The sequence below is a fragment of the Passer montanus genome, unplaced genomic scaffold, assembly GCF_014805655.1.
Source record: "Passer montanus isolate IOZ18808 unplaced genomic scaffold, ASM1480565v1 scaffold17, whole genome shotgun sequence".
Taxonomy (NCBI): Eukaryota; Metazoa; Chordata; class Aves; order Passeriformes; family Passeridae; genus Passer; species Passer montanus.
In genome coordinates, this window is record NW_024364270.1 from 7,264,480 (window position 1) to 7,281,712 (window position 17,233).

Genomic DNA, 17,233 nt, shown 5'->3' on the forward strand with positions numbered 1-17,233 from the left:
GTCTGTAATGAACACAATGGCTACCTTGGAAAGACCTGTCTCTCCCCCCACCCCCTTTTTTTTTTTTGTGAGCAAGATGTTAAATGCCCATGCTCCTACGAATGACGTAACAACACTACTGATTAACTGATTCCCAGTCTGCATCAGCCTAAATGTTTAGGTGCATTTGAATATTAAATATGACAGTAGAAATTATTCTCAATGAGTGAGGGTCCTTGACAGCTAAACAGCATTAGAACTGCCACTGAGTGAAATATTTTGAAATCTTTCTATTGACTTCAGATGTTCATTCTGGGGTTTAGATAAGGAGATAGGTTTTACTAAGAATAAAGAGGGAGAAAAGCTTTAAACTAAGATACTTCTATTCAGTTTTTCAATGGGAGGATGTGGGGAGAGTGTGTTTCTTGTTAAGTAATTCAGTAGCTAAAAATTCTGTACCTGAATATTTAACTCCTACTTTAGAAGAGAAATAATGTTAGACTCAGTCAAGAAAGTGAATTCAGACTTAAAAAAAACTTTCTGTGTTGTTTCTCCAAGATATTTTAAGCACAGAGAAGAGAGCAAATATGAGTGGTCTGCCAGGATTCATTCTTTCTATATTTTTTTATGTTTTTGTACATTATTTTAGCATATTTTTTGAAACAACACACATTTTCATCTGTCTTGAAATGCAAGCTATTTAGTTGTGAACGGGACAGAATTCTGGCATCATTAAGTGCAATAAAAATTGAAAGGATAAGAACACCAGGTAACCAGCAAAAGTGGCATTTGTTCAGTCCAGTGGTTGCTGTTAAGTAAATTACAGCAGCGTCATGGTAGATTATGGAAGTAATATAGAAGTGTAGAAGGAAATGTCTGTTATTGGGAATAATAATTTTGTCATTCATATAAGGAAATAAAAATGCTAGTGAAGAAATAAAAAAGAAACTTCAACTATCTCTCAAAATTTCAGGTAAAATAATAACTGAATTATAACCATAATACAATTACACAGTTGCTGTGTCTAGAAGCTACTTCAAGTATTAGCTAGATTGTTTTAAGTGGAAGGGGGGGAAAAAGGAAAGTTGTTACTAATTTGGCAGTAGTAGCCATCCAACTGATTTATTTCTCCTGTTAAAAATATCTGAATTTTGTTGTTGGATGTATAAAAGCCTACACCTCAATACTGTATTTGCAGTGATCGACATGTTGGGAAAACCTTCTCCAAATCATCCTCCTTCATAGATTATGTCAGACGGTCTCTGAAAAAGCTGGAACTGGATGATTCAAAGGTGAGTCACTAATTAGTGACTATTTGAAATTGTTATATCCATATAATTTCTTAAATCAGCACCACAATGCGATGTTTGAGCCATTGAGTTGATGCATGTCATATATTGCTGTATGAATATTATATTTGAAGACTTAATACCTTTAAATTAGTAAATGTTAAGGAAACAGATGATGATTTTAAATCACCTTGTTAGAGATAAAGAAATAGAGATTTAAAACAATTTTGAGGTTTTATTTATGTTCTTGAGTATCTTGTCTCAGTCTTAATCCTACAACTGCTCAATTGGTCAACAGATGGCAACATAGCATTAGGCATGGAATATGACTGTGTGAAGATCACAACCATGTTGTGAGAACAAGTTGTGCAAAGGAAACACTAGAGAGTAATAGACAGATTGTTAACAAATGAAGTTGCAATCAAAGGAAAAGTGGGAGTGGCAAGCATGTGAAATATTTAAGGTAAATGTTGTTGCAGTCTTTGGTAATGTTTAAAACCTGTAGTCAAAATTTCAAATCACTTCAAATTTGCGAGACACATCAATGCATGAGCTAGGAGAAACGGGCAAAACCAAATAAGCAAGTAAATTCAAATGACATTGGAATCATCCTGACAGCATTAAGAAAAGGCCTGAAGTGTGCTGTATTTTAAAAGGATTATATTTAATTCTGTAATTAGCAAATCACATCTAGAGAATGTAGTTACCTGTTTGCTTTTCTGTATGAATAGGCGCTAACAAGATGCGTTCCCCCCAGCTAGAAATAAAATGATGTCTTTCTTCATGTGTGTACAGTCACCCAAAAGCAATAGTGGACTGGTTGTGTAATAATCAGTTCACAGATCATTGAATGAATTCTGCTAGTGCAGATTTTTTCACTGTTTTCTTTAAAACCAGTAAGCATGGAAAGTTTGTGTCAAGAGGTCTGATTTTAGATATGTTGCCTTTTGCTAAGAAGGATCTTTACAAATACAGGTTGCCCTGAGACAAAGATGTCTGTCAACACTACTTCAAGCTGCACATTTATGTGGTTGCTAAAGACCTGATTCAAATAAATGCTTACTTTTGCTCATGTTTCTCCTCATTTTATGTGCAGCTGGCTGCATACTGAAGACTGGATTTTATGCTGATGTAAACAATATTATTTTTTATTTCCCAGCTATATTGAAATCTGCAGCAGCACAAAACCAGTGCTATTTTGATACTACTGAGAGGAAAGTTGTTTCTGCTCCCTTAACAGTGGTTCTGACCCTGCAGTTTTCATGGTGGAGTCAGCACTGTATCTACACAACATTGGAGAGTGTGTTAAATGCTTCTCTTCAGAAAAAAAAATACTTACATAGCTAGAAATGTGATGAAGCCTAAACATTTGCTCTGAAAGACAACAAAATCAAAGAGAAATTTATATGGAATTTGGGTTTTTAGCTCTATTTAGAAATGAACAAAAGCGCAGCTGTACTGCATAGACCAGATCTCTACTTTGTCTCTGGCAGTGGACAAAAACTGATGCATTGGGAAGAATGGTGGGAGCAAACATATGTGAAGCGCACTTCCAAATTAATCAAAAATGTCCTTGTCATTCACAAAAAAAAAAAAAAAAAGGAAGAGGCAATCATTTTATTAATGCATAAATATATTTAGATTATATTTTAAAAGCAGCTGAAACTTAGTGACATTGTGTAATACAACCAGAGAACTATGAGAAAAAATTGTTTCCATATGGGTCTCTGTTTCACATGTGCAAAGATATTTTCTAAAATACAGAAGTCGAGAAACTGTGAGTCTCCAGTCTTTCACTAGGCTTATCAGAATATTAAAAAGAATTTCATCTCTGGATGATAATAAAAATACTGGAAAGGAAAATAGAAGCGTAGAGGCACTGTTACTAGGAGTCCCTGCCAGGGTTTGGTAGCTTGTCATGTATGGTAAAATCTTGAATGGTTTTTATCACTGAAGCTGAATCTGTACTGTGGGATGTAAACACTCTTCCAAGCTTAATGGTTCATGATAAGCCTCACAGCTGCTTCCTTTATACACGCACCAATACCTCTGTTTCTGATCAAAAGGTAGCCCTGGGGCAATCCAATCAATTGTGGAGGCAGGATAAAGAGTACAGGTATATAAAACAGCTAATCTGCCTTGATACTAATTTTTGTGAGTGTGTGCTTTTTGCTAAATATTACACTGATGAAGACTTATCAGGTATAATTAAAATACTAAGGCTTTTTTTGGCTGTTGATTTTAAGTAAAGATAAGTTCTTAAATCCTGCCAATAATGCATGTGAAGAATGGTGTCTTTCCTTTGTGAAACAGGTATGAAGTTTTTACTTATGTGAAGCAAGAATTAGACTCTTTATGAAAAGAGTCTCAGTCAGAAATGAGTTAGAGTGAGACAACATAGTAAAACAGTTTCTCTACAAAAAAAAAAAAAAGGGGGGGCATTTATTAATAACCTAGCACCACTCATTGTTAAGAATTACTGTTCAAGGACTGAAGTTTCATATTAAGTAAGCCAAAATAATTTTCTCCATTCATGGTGTTTCTTTTTAGTGTGGGAGAGCCTGTCAATTAAACACCTAGATGCAAATGAAATCCTTTATTCTGCCTTGGTACAGGACATTCCCTTAACACTTCTCTTCACCTCAGTAGTAAAAATAAGGTATAAATGATGACTACTGAATTTCTGACAAAACATTCTCATTCTGTGAGGGCAGGGAAAGGTCTTTTAGTGTGAGCATGCTGCTTCACAGGTATGGTTATATTGCTTATAGCTTCAGAATTAATGGAATTGCTCTCTGGGCCATGGATCATAAAATCATAGAAGGGATGTTAATGATCATCCAATTCCAACCCCCCTGCTATGGACAGGGACACCTTTCACTAGGCCAGGTTGCTGAAAGCTCCATCCAGCCTTGCTTTGAAGATTGCCAGGGATGAGGCATCCACAGCTTCTCTGCACAGCCTGTACCATGTCTCACCACCCCTATAGTGAAGAATTCCTTCCCTATGTAATCTAAACCTATCCTCATTCATTTTAAAGGCATTTCCCCTTGTCCTGTCACTACATGCCTTTGTGAAAAGTCCCTTTCCACCTCTCTTGTAGGTCCCCTTTAGGTACTGGAAGGTTCTTGAAGGTCTCCTTGGAGCCTTCATTTCTCCAGGCTGCACAGCCCCAACACTTCTTAGCCTGCTGGCCACAACTCTTAGTGTGGTGATTCAGCAAATTCTTTATCCACTAAGTGGTCTCCAGTTTAGAGACGAGGATGTCATGTGGGATAATGTGAAATGTTTTGCACAAGTCCAGGTAATGATGTCAGGTGCTCTTTCCTTATTGACCAGTACTGTAGCCCCTTCATAGAAGGCCACCAGATTTGCAGGCACAATGTGCCATTAATGACCATGTTGGCTGTCACCAATCACCTCTTTATTTTCTCTGTGTCTTAGCATAGTTTTCAGGAGGATCTGATGCATGATCTTAGGCATCGAGATGAGACTGACTGACCTGTAGTTCCCCAGGCCTTCAGGTTTTTTTCCTTTTTGAAAATGAGTTATGGATTATGTTCCCTGTTTTCCATGGGAACTTTACTAGGCTGACATGACTTCTCAAATATGCTGGGTAGTGTCTTAGCAACTTCATCTGCCAGTTCCTTCAGGACCTACAGATGTATCTCATCAGGTCCTATAGATTTGTGCATCTTCAGGCTCCTAGGATGTTCTTGAGCCTGATCTTCTCCTACAGTGAGTAGTTCTTCATTTAGTCAGTCCCTGCCTTTGTCTTCTGCAGTTCAGGTAGTGTGACTGAAACACTTGCTGATGAAGACTCAGTCAAAAAAAGTTGTTGAGTATCTCAGCATTCTTTGTAAGCTGTGTAACCAGTCTTCTGTTCTGGAGAGTGGGCACATGTACCTATAGAAGCTTTTCTTGTTGCTCAGTCAGGTTTAATTCTATGAGAGCTTTATCTTTCCTAACCTGATCCCTGGGCGCTTTAACAATATCTCTGTATTCCTCCCTAGCTACCTGTCCTTGCTTCCACTCTTGCTAGCCTTCCTTTTTGTTGTTTAGTTTGGCCAGAAGGTCATTGTTCCTCCGTGCTGACCTCATGGTATTTTTGCCTGACTTCCTCATTAAGCTTGGAGTATTAACCAGCTGTCGTGGGCCTCTTTTTCCCTCCAGGGCTTTATGCCATGGTACTCTGTCAAGCTGGTCTCCTGAAGTCCAGGAGAATGAGTGCTCTTCTCGCTGCCCCAAGGACCTTGAATTCCACCGTTTCATGGTCACTGCAGTCAGGGCTTCCCCTTGAGCTTCACATTCCCCACCAGGCATTCCTTATTGGTGAGATTTGAGAGTTTTGGCTCTCCTATCTCATGGGAAGGAAATACTCATCAGTGCATTCCAAGGTTGCTTATGCCCTGCTGTGTTGTCCCTCCAACAGATACTGGTGTGGTTGAAGTGCCCCATGAGGACAAGGGCTTGTGAAAGTGAGGCTGCTCCATTGTGATTGTAGAGGGCCATATCTAGAGATGCCTGCACAGCACTGCAGTAATTGGTCTGGATACATACCAAAGCAGTATTTTGTTCCCGATTGTTTTCTTTGTCATAGTTCACTTTGTTCCTATAGACTCTGTGTTGTACAGACAGAGCATTAAGAGTCACATTGATTTTGGAGAAATTCTTTCTATCACAAGATTTCTTTTTCCTTTTTTTCAGCATTTTACCTGATTAACGTGAATAGGGAACTCTCTTTTGGGAGAATGGAGCATTCATCCCTGTCCTCTCTCACAGAGTAGCTGGCCCCTTTGATACTTGTTAGCCTTTTTGTTTCAAGCAGCAAGAGCAATTCCTTCCTTTTCAGCTCAGAACATGTTTCAGCTGTTTGTAGCTGCTTTGCAAATGCATTTCAAATGAAGCCTCTTTATTAACAGATCTGATTGCTGCTTAAGGCAATAAGTGCTGCAAATAGCATTGCCAAGGCAAAAAGTCCTCGTATAAGTATTTATGTATTTCTAGAGTTTTTAAGAAAGAAAACTCAAAGCTTTTTAGGTTTCCTGGTGTCCTGTTCTACTGGGGTAGATTAACAAAAGATCTTTTATAGGGGTTGGCTTAAGGTGATTAAATGGAGAAAGTGCTTACAAAGCCAGGGCCTGGATATGTGTCTAACAGCATTTGGGATCTGTTGACTTGGTGTTTTTGCAAACTCCAGATTATTTAATTTTAAGTGTTAAAGCTGGTAGACAATACTGAAATCAGAATTTGTGCAAAAATACTTTTTTTTCACTAATTGCTTATTTTTTATCAGACGAGTTTGGGGTTTTTTTACATTTGATAAGTGGAGAGATGGGTTACTCTTAGCTTACTGTAGACTGTCCTTGACTTGCAAATTCTCCTCAGCAGTGACTAGTGGAATACCATAAAATGCAGTTTGCAAGTGAAGGGAGATAACATGAAGCTTACTGTGTGGCTTAATTTTCTCTTGCTTTAAAAAGTGTTGGAAAACCACTCACTTAAGACTGGGAAACTGTCAGTAGTGGAATTGTGTAATACATTAAGACATGAACTAACCTGAATATATGCAGCTGTACTGGGAACTAACAAGAATTTTTGCAAAAAAATGGGGAAGACAGGGACTTTAAGCCTGAGATTCTTACGATCTTAATGTCTAACCCACAGCCAATGTCTGTGGATTATCTTGAAAGGACAGTGAATATCTGAAACTGGTTGGTCTTTGCTAAGAATATTTGTAATTTGGTATGTTTTATTGTGTTCAGCCATTGGGCAAACACAGAGCCAAAGCCAAAACAATGCTCTCCACTTTCCCCTGAATCCTGAAACAGCAATTAACTGAGACAGTGAAAGCAGTCAAAAAATGAAGGTATTACATGGATTTACACACTTAATGCATTTTACAATTGCTAGTTGACTTTCTTCATTGTTTTCTTGGACAGAAGGCATTTCATCTCACAGACTTCCTGTTTCCTCTTTTCGTTAGGGAAGGACTAAATGATGACTCAGGTAACACTTGCATAGCACTCTATAAAGTGTAAGCACATAATGCTGGTTTTAAGCATAACTGTTTTTCACATAGACAAAATACTACCCCAGTTATGGTACTGGGGTAGCATTCTACTCTGACAAGGACTCCTAAGAGATGTGACTTGTATCTCAGTTAGGTATAATTATAAATAATATAGATTCCATTCATTTGAAATGCATGTTAAAAAAAGTTCTAAATAAACTTAAGTCTCTCAGTAATTTCATTATCTGTTTACGTTATTTTACAGTATATAACATTACATTATTTTTAACTACCTTAGTAATGGAAAAGTTGTAAAATTTCCTGTTAGGTATGTTCTCCCAAATGTTTTGAACTGATCTAAGACACTGCTCTGCTACAAGGATTGCCTTACAGTTTTCCTGTACTCTCATTAGTGTTCCTGATAGTGTTCCTGGTACAAGTAGAGAGAGGAAACATGGAATTGTGCAGTAGGAAGCAGTGTGTGCAGGAAGAAGCAGTCACCAAATGTTTTGAACTGATCTAAGATACTGCTCTGCTACAAGGATTGCCTTATAGTTTTCTTGTACTCTCATTAGTGTTCCTGATAGTGCTGGTACAAGTAGAGAGAGGAAACATGGAATTGTGCAGTAGGAAGCAGTGTGTGCAGGAAGAAGCAGTCCCTTTGAGGTAGCAAAGAGGAATTGCATCTAACAGACTGTGGAATAGCATCCTTAGGCTGTCTCCTCTCTGGAAGACATGTGCAGCATTGGGCAGTAAAAGAGACTTTGATTCAGTGAAAATACTCTTAGTCTAGGAAAGGATACAGTGCTGAAAAAATTCTCTCTGAAGAAACGTGAAGTGTGGTATCAGTAACTGCCCCACACCTTGTGCCTGAATATTTTCTTTTCAGCCTGTGCTCTATCAGTGTGCCTGTGGGACTGCAGTCCAAGGTGGGTGCGCTCAGGTGTGTGGTATCTCACATGCTCTCAGAGCTCTGTGACAGTCTCACCATGTTCACAACAGATCAGTCAGCCCTATGGCTCATGTTTAGTGCCATCTCTGCCATATGGTATTTATGGTATATATGGTATACCTGTATGGTATTGTTACAACTAGGTGGCTGGAGACCTTGTCAGGTTGTCTTGCTTGTTCTGGCTGTTTGAGTGACCACATCAATCCACAAAGAAATTAGTTCCAAATAAAGCTTACACCACCATCACAATACAAAGAGATGAGGTCCTTTTGTTGGTTACCTGATAAAGTCCAGGAGACATTGTAGCTGTATCAGGGAGGAAATACTGGCCAAAATGAAATTAAGGTCACTTCAGTGTCAGTAACATAAGCTAGATCTTTGAGTGCAGAGCCATTATTAAGAGAAATGTATATATTTGAGTTTTTTCATGTTCATAATATCAATATCAAAATGTAAGAAAAATGTTCAGTGGGCATATATATATGAAGAATTTTTTTTTGGATACACAAGTGAGCGACAACACAGAGAACAGTTACTTGGACGGCTTCAGTGGCTGAATGGGGCTTGCTTTGCATGTGGAAGTACAATTCTTCAAAAATGCCAAGAGTAAACGACTCCTCCTTCACCTTGGAAGGAGAGCTGAAGTTTATGTTAGGTACTGAAGGCAGGTGGAAAGCTATTGCAGTTTCAGACAAAGCCAATGTTATCTGGATTTTAGTTGTTTTCCAATAAATTTGCCACATGGCTAACTACCAGTTACCCTTTTCACGCCCTTCTCTACCAGTGCTTTTCAATGGACACTTCCTCTCTTTTCCAGCTGAGCTGTTGCATTGAATTGGTTTGCTCACCAAACTGTTATCTGAGGCACAGTTTGGAATAGTACCTAGTCTGTCCATGACAGCAGGATGTGTTCAGTCAGAATGCATAATAGGCAGGGAAGGAATGGAAAAGCACATAGTTGAGTATGGCAGTGTGCAAGAGACATTTTTGACCCACTTTGTATTTGCCAAACATTTGACAGCTTGTTTTCTTTTAATTTGAATGCTTCATCTTGAAAAATGGAGAACATAAAGGAAGCAAAAGCAGAAAGGTTTAAGATCACATTTTTCCAAATATAGATCTTTGTATTTTAATTCCAAATAGCCTGTAATTTCAAAAATCCATTATACTAAAACCCTATTAATACTCAGTTGAAATGAAAAGCTTATAGGCCAGAGGTTAAATAAACTATTTTGTTTATTTCACGACCAGTATATTTTAGTTGGTTTGACTGTTTAGAGGAGAAGGGAAAAACAAAAAGAACTCTAAAATATTTGCACAGCTTCACAGGAAATAAAATAGCAATAAGACCAAAAAAATTATTGTTAGTCCACATTAGTACTGCAGGATAAGCTACTCAGCCTTGCCTTTGCAATTGGGAAAATATACTTTCTAAATTAAAAAAATATAAATGAAATACTACAAAAGTTTTTTCTGATCGCTTGTTTTAAAGCAGGGTTAAAATTATGCATCATTCCTGAAAATAGTATTTGTCAGATCTTCTGAAAGCATCCTATGATGGAGACTGACAACCTTGCCAGTCCTTAATTAACCTCTAAGAGAAAATGTTTCTTCAAGTTTTTGGCTGACTGTTTTGGTTTTTGGGGTTTTTTTCGCTGCAATTCAAGCCCATTAGTTCTTGCCCTATCCACTACAGACACAGTGAACAAACTGTTCTCTACTTCTTGGTGATAGCCTTGTAAAAACTGTCATTATCCCCACTCTCAATTTTGTCTCATTTAGCCTGATCAGTTCCAGTTCTCTGAGTCTTTCTTCATAGGTCATGTTTTCTAGATCTCTGATCTATTTTCCCTCTCAGGCCTTTTTCAGACAGTTAATTTCTTTCTTTGAAATCTGATGCCCAAAAATGGATGCAGTATTCCAGCTAGAGCTTTTCCACTGCCAGAGTTGAAGGATTACTTCCTGCACTTTGCAGGCTGCTCTCCCATACATGTCACAGAATGGTGATTGGTTTTGGGGGTTTTTTTGCAGTAGCACAACTGTGACTCTCACTCAGCTTATGATCTGTTCTGTCTTCCAGACTGTCATTTGGTGCTCCCCATCCTGAACAGCTGATTATTTCTGCCTGAGCATAGTCCCTTCTGCTTTTCTGCACAGCATTTCAAACTTCTTCTCTAAGCAATGCTCCAGTTTCTGAAAGTTATTTTAAGTTCTGGCAATGCCTTCCTGTTGCACATTTGCAGGCTTAGCTAATGTGGTTTCTGTTCTATTGTCTGAATTCTTAATGAAAATACTGCATTCCATAATGGACCTCCAGTTAGCAGGTTATTCCAATTGCTCAGAGACCCATTAGGAACCACTCTTGGGTTATGGTTGTTCAAACAGTTTTCACTGACTTTTTAGTACTTTAATCTGAAATTTGTTTCCTAAATTTGCTTATAAAATTATTATGGGAAATGTTATCAAAAATATTTTCAAAATCAAATTATATGAGAACCAGTTGTTTTTCTCTGTCATAAATCTTTTTATCCTCCTTACAAGTGAAGTAGACTGACTTGTGATTTATCCTTGATGAATTTGTGTTGATTATTACTTATTTGCTCATCTTTCAGTGGTTTTAAATTCTTTATTTGTTCAGTTTTTTCACTGCATTGGATCTGAACTGTCTGTTCTGTAATAAAAGACATATATCTGCTATCTGTCGGACATCTTATCTTTGAGAACTTCTCAGTGACAATGAGTAAAAAGTTCTGAGGTCACTTCAGTCCCTTTTTGGCTGTCCCAGGATAAAGTTTGTTATATTCACCTGATTTGAAAACTTACATATTTTTTGAATGTATCGTGGTTTGTTTCCCTATTTTAGACAAAGATTTTACTTCTTTGCAACTGTATTAGCCACATGCTCTCAGATTATTCTTCTAATAAAATGTGCAAAAATTTAGTAAGCACTTCAGCTTTCCTAGTCTTGAGTCATAGAATCATAGAATCATTTAGGCTGAAAAATACTTTTAAGAGCAGCAATTCCAACTGTTAACTCAGCACTGCAAGTCCTCCACTAAGCCATGTCCCTCAGTGCCACATCTACATGTCTGTCAGAGCTGTTACTTTTCTGCTAAGTTTGGACTCCCTTGTTCCATAGCCATGACAGAACAGCCATACTGCAAAACTCCCAGTACTGCAGAAGTGCATCAGGCTTTTCCAGCTCTGCTCTTCCCAGCAGTCTCCATCAGCAATAATGCTGCAATCCTACTTCCCACTTTTTTGGCCAGCTCAAGTGTGTTGTTCAGTGTCCAGGACTGTGGTCAGCAGAGCAGACACATCATGACCTTCAAAAGCCAGGAGATGTGGTGGTCTGGCTGCTCTATAGAGAACATGCTTTGTGAAGAGCAGTCATGGCCACAGCTGCAGCATCTGCTCTGCTGCACTGGCCAGCAAGGGCTGAGAAGGATTGGTCAAGTCCCTGGACTGTCTGTACATGAAATTCAACCCCAATTGCAGAGAGTGGCAGTGCTGGCCACTCTCCACTTCACTGTGTAATTCTCATTTAAGAATGACTGGAGTTTTTCCTGGACTGTCTGTGCATGAAATTCAACCCCAAATTGCAGAGTTTGCAGTCACAGAGGCAGTGCTGGCCACTCTCCACTTCACTGTGTAATTCTCATTTAAGAATGACTGGAGTTTTCTGAATAATAGATATATCTCAGTATTTCATGTCAGTGGGAAATGCTGTGTGAAGAACAGTTACTCTAAATAAGAACTGAGGAACTGCTATTGGAAAATTATTATAAATATTAGCAAAGTGCTAATTTCAAAAATGGAACACAGATTTCATTTTGTAGTGTGTCAATATTTAATTGTAAAGTTCCCTTGAAAAAGTAACTACAGTAACTCTGATATCTCTTTTTTAATCCCTTGCAGCTCCCAGACAGCTGTATAATGGATTACTATGAAAAGTACAAGCACAGAATGAATGAGCTTGAAGCATTTAATATGGTAAAAGTTATGGGAATAATACTACTACCTTGCATATATATGTGCTAGTCTAGAACAAAGCCCTATTAAGTTTTATGTGGAGGTGGACTGTCTTACACTGTGGTATGTAATCTCAAAAAACAAAGCAGTTCCCCCTTCCATACTTTGGAGCGTGTCCTATTCCAGAACTATATTAGGTGTAAGTAAAGTAATAAAGTGAACACATGGTAGATTCTTTTTCAAGAGGGACTATTGCACTGGAAAATGGAATGTCAGTCTCCTTTTAAATCTAGACTGGTCTCCATGCAGTTATTTCATAAAAAACTCTTTTTATTGAAATTCATTATTTCCCTCTTTAAATTGTTCTGCTACATTTAATATTATTTTCTTGTTGGACAGTGTCTGAAAAACAACTAAATAACATAGTTCCCTGACTTTATGGCATTCCATATATTTTTGATATTTAATATAATCTGTTTAGAAGATGTCCATCCCATAGGGAAAACTAGCAAGGTGATATTTATACAACAGAACCCCTAAAAAATAATTGACCTTCCTGGAATTGTTGTGAGGAAATGTAGCCATTTGGAAGTGTATCGCCTGTCTTTCCCAAAAGGATTATAGCATCTAATCTTTCTTTCAGTTGAAGGTTGTTCTGGCTCCTTGCATAGAGGTTTTGATACTCCTGGATCGTCTTTGCTACCTCAAGGAGCAGGTATTTTTGCATTCTCTTTTATGATACCTAAAGGCTACATCACTGAAATGAGACTATTTCAGTCAATTTATTACTGTGCAGACAAAAAGTCTCTGTTGCAGAATTATTATTCTCATCATATTTGCAAAGTATAAGCATTCATTCCATTTAGTATAAACATATGCCCAGCAGATGTTTTTATTTTCAACAAAGCAGCAACAGTAAAGTTTATGGTCTCTTAATTGTATGGTAATTACTAGTCAATAGATAGTAAAAATAAATTAATCAAAGATGCATCAAATCTCATTTTATACACTATAATGAGTTATTTAATAATTTAAAATTTTTGGAAATGCTAAGCAAATATTGTGCTGTTAATACTTGAACTTTCAATTAATGTGCTTTGGAACATAGAATTCAAAAAATTTTGAATTAGATCCAAAATGTTTATGACTTCCTTTTACTGTTTCTTAATTAAGATCAATAATGAGAGAGGGTGCACTTTTTCTAACTGTATGGGTCAGCTGAGGTACATTTGACTAACATACAGCCTGGATATATTTTACAAGTATAGATCTGGGATGTAATAAGCAAATGCTACTACATTTACTCCATGATGACTTCCATTATTACACTATTTCTTCTAACATTGATTTGAAGCTTGGCCTGGTTAACTTGAAAGCACTGGTAATACTTTTTCTGCACCAGTAAACATTTTTCACACAACTAATAATTTCCTAGGAGGAAATGGTAGCATCTTCCAGCTTCTGTTCTGGGCCATGGTCAAAATAAAATTTTGAAATAAAGTTTAAACTCATTCATATGAATAGCTGTGGTTTTTCCCTATAAACCTTTCATTTTAACAGCTCCATTTTATCATAAGTGAAAACTCACTTTATTCTCTGTCATGGTACACTTGGAACAACTGAATTGTAGTAAATGCATGCCTTTGTTCTAACTGGTATTTTTACAGAGAGGCAATTTGAAATAGCTAAATAATTATGTGTTTTCCCAAATGGCAACCAGTTAAAAATTGCTTAGAAATCTGTGTAATTTCCAAGATGGGAAAGCAAACTTGCTGCATATAGCACTAATTCACCTTTTCTAAATGTAATATATGCATGGATTTCATCTTGTACTGATTGATTCACAAAATGTGTTTAGGAAGAAAAATAAAACTTAAAAAAGCCAAATGCAGCATGATGACCTGATCCAGCCAGCCTGAATAATTTGAAAAGTCATTTAATTAGCTTCAGTAGTAGAATGTGCAACATAAAATGAGCATGACATGATCCTTAATTTCTTTGCTCCAGTTCAACCAAAAAGTAAAGCTTTGTTGATGAAGGAGGTGGGAAGATATCACTTGATAGCACCAAAAATAATTAAATGTCCTTTTTTCACAACAAACTTCCCCCCATTTCCTTATAAGTGGTTTTCCTGCTTTGCATTAACATAATTCTATTTATTTTCAATTTTGTATTTCAAAATGTGGATTTATTACAATATTTTAGCTTATAAGTCAAACAAATTTTTATGCACTACAATCATATGTCATTTTCAGGAAAACATTGCCTGGTCTGGACTTGTGAAGTTATTTGATCCTGTGAAGTCCCCAAGATGCTATGCAGTTATTGCTCTGAAGAACCAGTAATGTTCTTAAGTGGAAACAAATTGGAAATTGATTCTGAACTGATAATGCTGTTTCCTCCCTTTTACCCTTTTATTTTTAATTGATTCCTCAAGTACAATGTTTGCTTTTCAGATGCAAAAGAAAAAAGTGCAATGCCTCTTTGAATCTTCAGAAATAAATATCTCCTTTATAAATATGATTGCTTCCTTATGTCAGTTATTAATGTTGAACATCTGACTTAGTTATAAATGTGATTATTACTTAACATTTATATTTCTTCTTTTTAAGTTATTATGCTTGTGTTTCCTTTCTCTTGATACTTCTAATCTCAAGATAACCTCAATTTTTATCCGTGGCTGGTATCAGCAGTCTCAGACTAGGCTCACTTTTTTCTTTTCTGGATTAAGGTGGTGCAGAGTATAACCAGAAAAAAAAAACATGCACTGTAAACAAGAGGTTTGTAGGTACACAGTTTGTGGTAATTGGGAGTGGGGCTGGGGCCAAGCCTCACCCCCAGTGGGTACAGCTGTGCAGGGCAGGTGAGCAGCACTGACAGCAATGAGCCATGGAGTGCCCAGGGGCACTGAGCAACCACCAAAGGGAGCAGAGGGCACCCAGGTGCAATGCATCAACACGAGGGGTGTAAAAGGTTGGGCTAAAGAGCAAGAAGGGCAGATGCCTGAAGCCTTCTGATGGGGTATGGTGTTACTCTGTACAGGTGAGTGCTTAAAGCTTTCTCACATTGTATGAGGGCACTCTGTGTATCATGGCCATCTCTACTGTGGCATGTGCTGTGCTATATGCTGTGGCAGAGGCGCATAGGCTAAATAGGATCTTTGTACTGCCTCTTCTTCAGGTCATCAGGACCTGAGATTATAGAGCAGCCTAGAAGAGCCTAAGTAGTGACTACCTGCAAATGACACTTTTATATCAACGCCTTCTTCACTCAGGCATTTTCCTGGCAAGCACTTGCTTGCCTGTCACTCTGAAAGAAAAATATGTGTGCTCTAATCCAGTGGGAGATTTCCCAGTGCTTAAGAATCAGCTGCCCTGCTGGGGTTTAGTCTGTAATCTTGCGTTTTTATTGGAAAGCTATTATCTGACCCAAATCTGTTGGGCATAAATGCTTTGATACCCAAATCAATTAAAACTTCCTAGGCAGTTTCTTGTTAGCTGTGCTGCATTCATGAGTGGGAAATTCATTTGTTGATGCATTTATCTCCATGGGTTGCCTAATTAAACTTGTAGATTTTCCATCAATTATAAAAGAGAAAAGTTTATTTTCTAAATCCTAGTGCTTTTATTAGAATTTTCCAGTATATGTAAAACATAATTAACTACTAGTGCACAGAAGAAAAGGACAACAAATAAATAATAAGATATAGCACTAAAGAAGAAAAAGGGGAGAAAAAAGAAAAGAGGAGGATACACATGGAAGATAAGAATAACAAAAATATTTTTATATAAATTGTATAATCACAGTGATTAGACTGAGATGTGCTTTTACTCTGTTGCACTTTACAAAATATAATGAGGGCCTGTGGACGTGACCACTCAAGAAAAGAGAAATAAGATGTTTTTCTAACAAGTCACATCTTTCCTGATGCATTCATTCACTTGTAAGAAATATTTTAATAATTTTATTTATTTTTATTTAATAATAAAGTCACTGCTGTCTAGAACTCCAGTCCTTATTAAGTCCATTGTTCCAGTATGAGAGTCTGATATTTGTTTGGTCTGACTATATTCAATCCTTAGAGCTGCTGAACATCTTCATTGCCCAAGGTGACTAATAGAAGCTGCAGGTCTGGAGCAGTAAAGCTAAGAGGAAAAATGAGGGCTTCCATGTATGCTGCCTTTTGTTATACAGAGAGCACTGAGGAAACTAACAAGCTGCTGAATTTTTTTCCTAGGAGAGGAATCAAAAGAAAGAAAATTGTTTCCTAACCTCTAAGCATCTGGAAGGAAAAAACCAATAATATCTGATCTAAAAAGGCATTGTAAAGTACATGCTGTTAAAAAGAAAAAAGGTGAACAAAAATCCTAGAAAAATAGGTTTTATTATATTATGTTCTGCTAAGACGTGATGACTAATTGTTACTGAAGTGTTACAGTGTTGGCATCCCTATCTTCCGTGCTGTTCTTCACCATCACCTTGGGGAAGAAATTGCCTTTTTTGTGTTATGAGCGTTCTTCTGCTTTCTCAGACCAAATTCTAAAAACTGGGCATATATGATGTTTAAACAAAGCAAGCACAGTTTCCCACTGAAAACAAGGGCTTAAAAGTACCTTTTTATGGTCCAAAAATATTCATTTGAGCAAGCCCTGTCTGGTTTAATCTGAGCACAGTCAAAATTGCAAAGGGTGTACAGACTAGTATTAATTTTATGTGATATGTGTGTAATGCTAGGTAAATTCAAAGTTAGATTTTTATTATGATCTTAAGAGAACATTTGCAACAGTTTAGAAAAACAAGCACATCTCTAGGATTAGCACAAGTGTTTGTCTGTTTTAAAAGGGTCTGAATAAATTTGCATTCCCTCCCCCAGCAACTTCTCAAGTTCTTTCAGTACTTTTCATGCACTTTGTAGTCTATGCAGGCAAAAACAGGCAATGTGCTTCTTAGAATAATAACTATCAAGAGGTTTATATGATGAGTTTGGATTCAAGTGAAGTCAGTTGCTGTCTTCCCTCAAAGCTGTTT

The 17,233-nt window shown here is 37.2% G+C and overlaps 1 protein-coding gene across 3 annotated transcripts in view; it reads left to right on the forward strand.

Annotated features, from left to right (window-relative positions):
• Nucleotides 1–14,719, forward strand: part of METTL25 (methyltransferase like 25) — a 45,318-nt gene extending 30,599 nt beyond the window's left edge. The window contains exons 9-13 of one of the 3 annotated variants that reach the window (XR_005626971.1): nt 1,178–1,271; nt 3,335–3,384; nt 12,152–12,226; nt 12,849–12,920; nt 14,461–14,530. Coding sequence is in view for 1 of the 3 variants with exons in the window: in XM_039704061.1 (XP_039559995.1) it covers nt 1,178–1,271; nt 12,152–12,226; nt 12,849–12,920; nt 14,461–14,550 (331 nt within the window). In the remaining 2 variants the exon portion in view is untranslated. Of the gene's footprint in view, nt 1–1,177; nt 1,272–3,334; nt 3,385–12,151; nt 12,227–12,848; nt 12,922–14,460 lie in introns of those variants that run through there. The other 2 variants (XR_005626972.1, XM_039704061.1) reach the window with 2 other exon arrangements.
• The last annotated feature ends 2,514 nt before the right edge of the window (nt 14,720–17,233 follow it).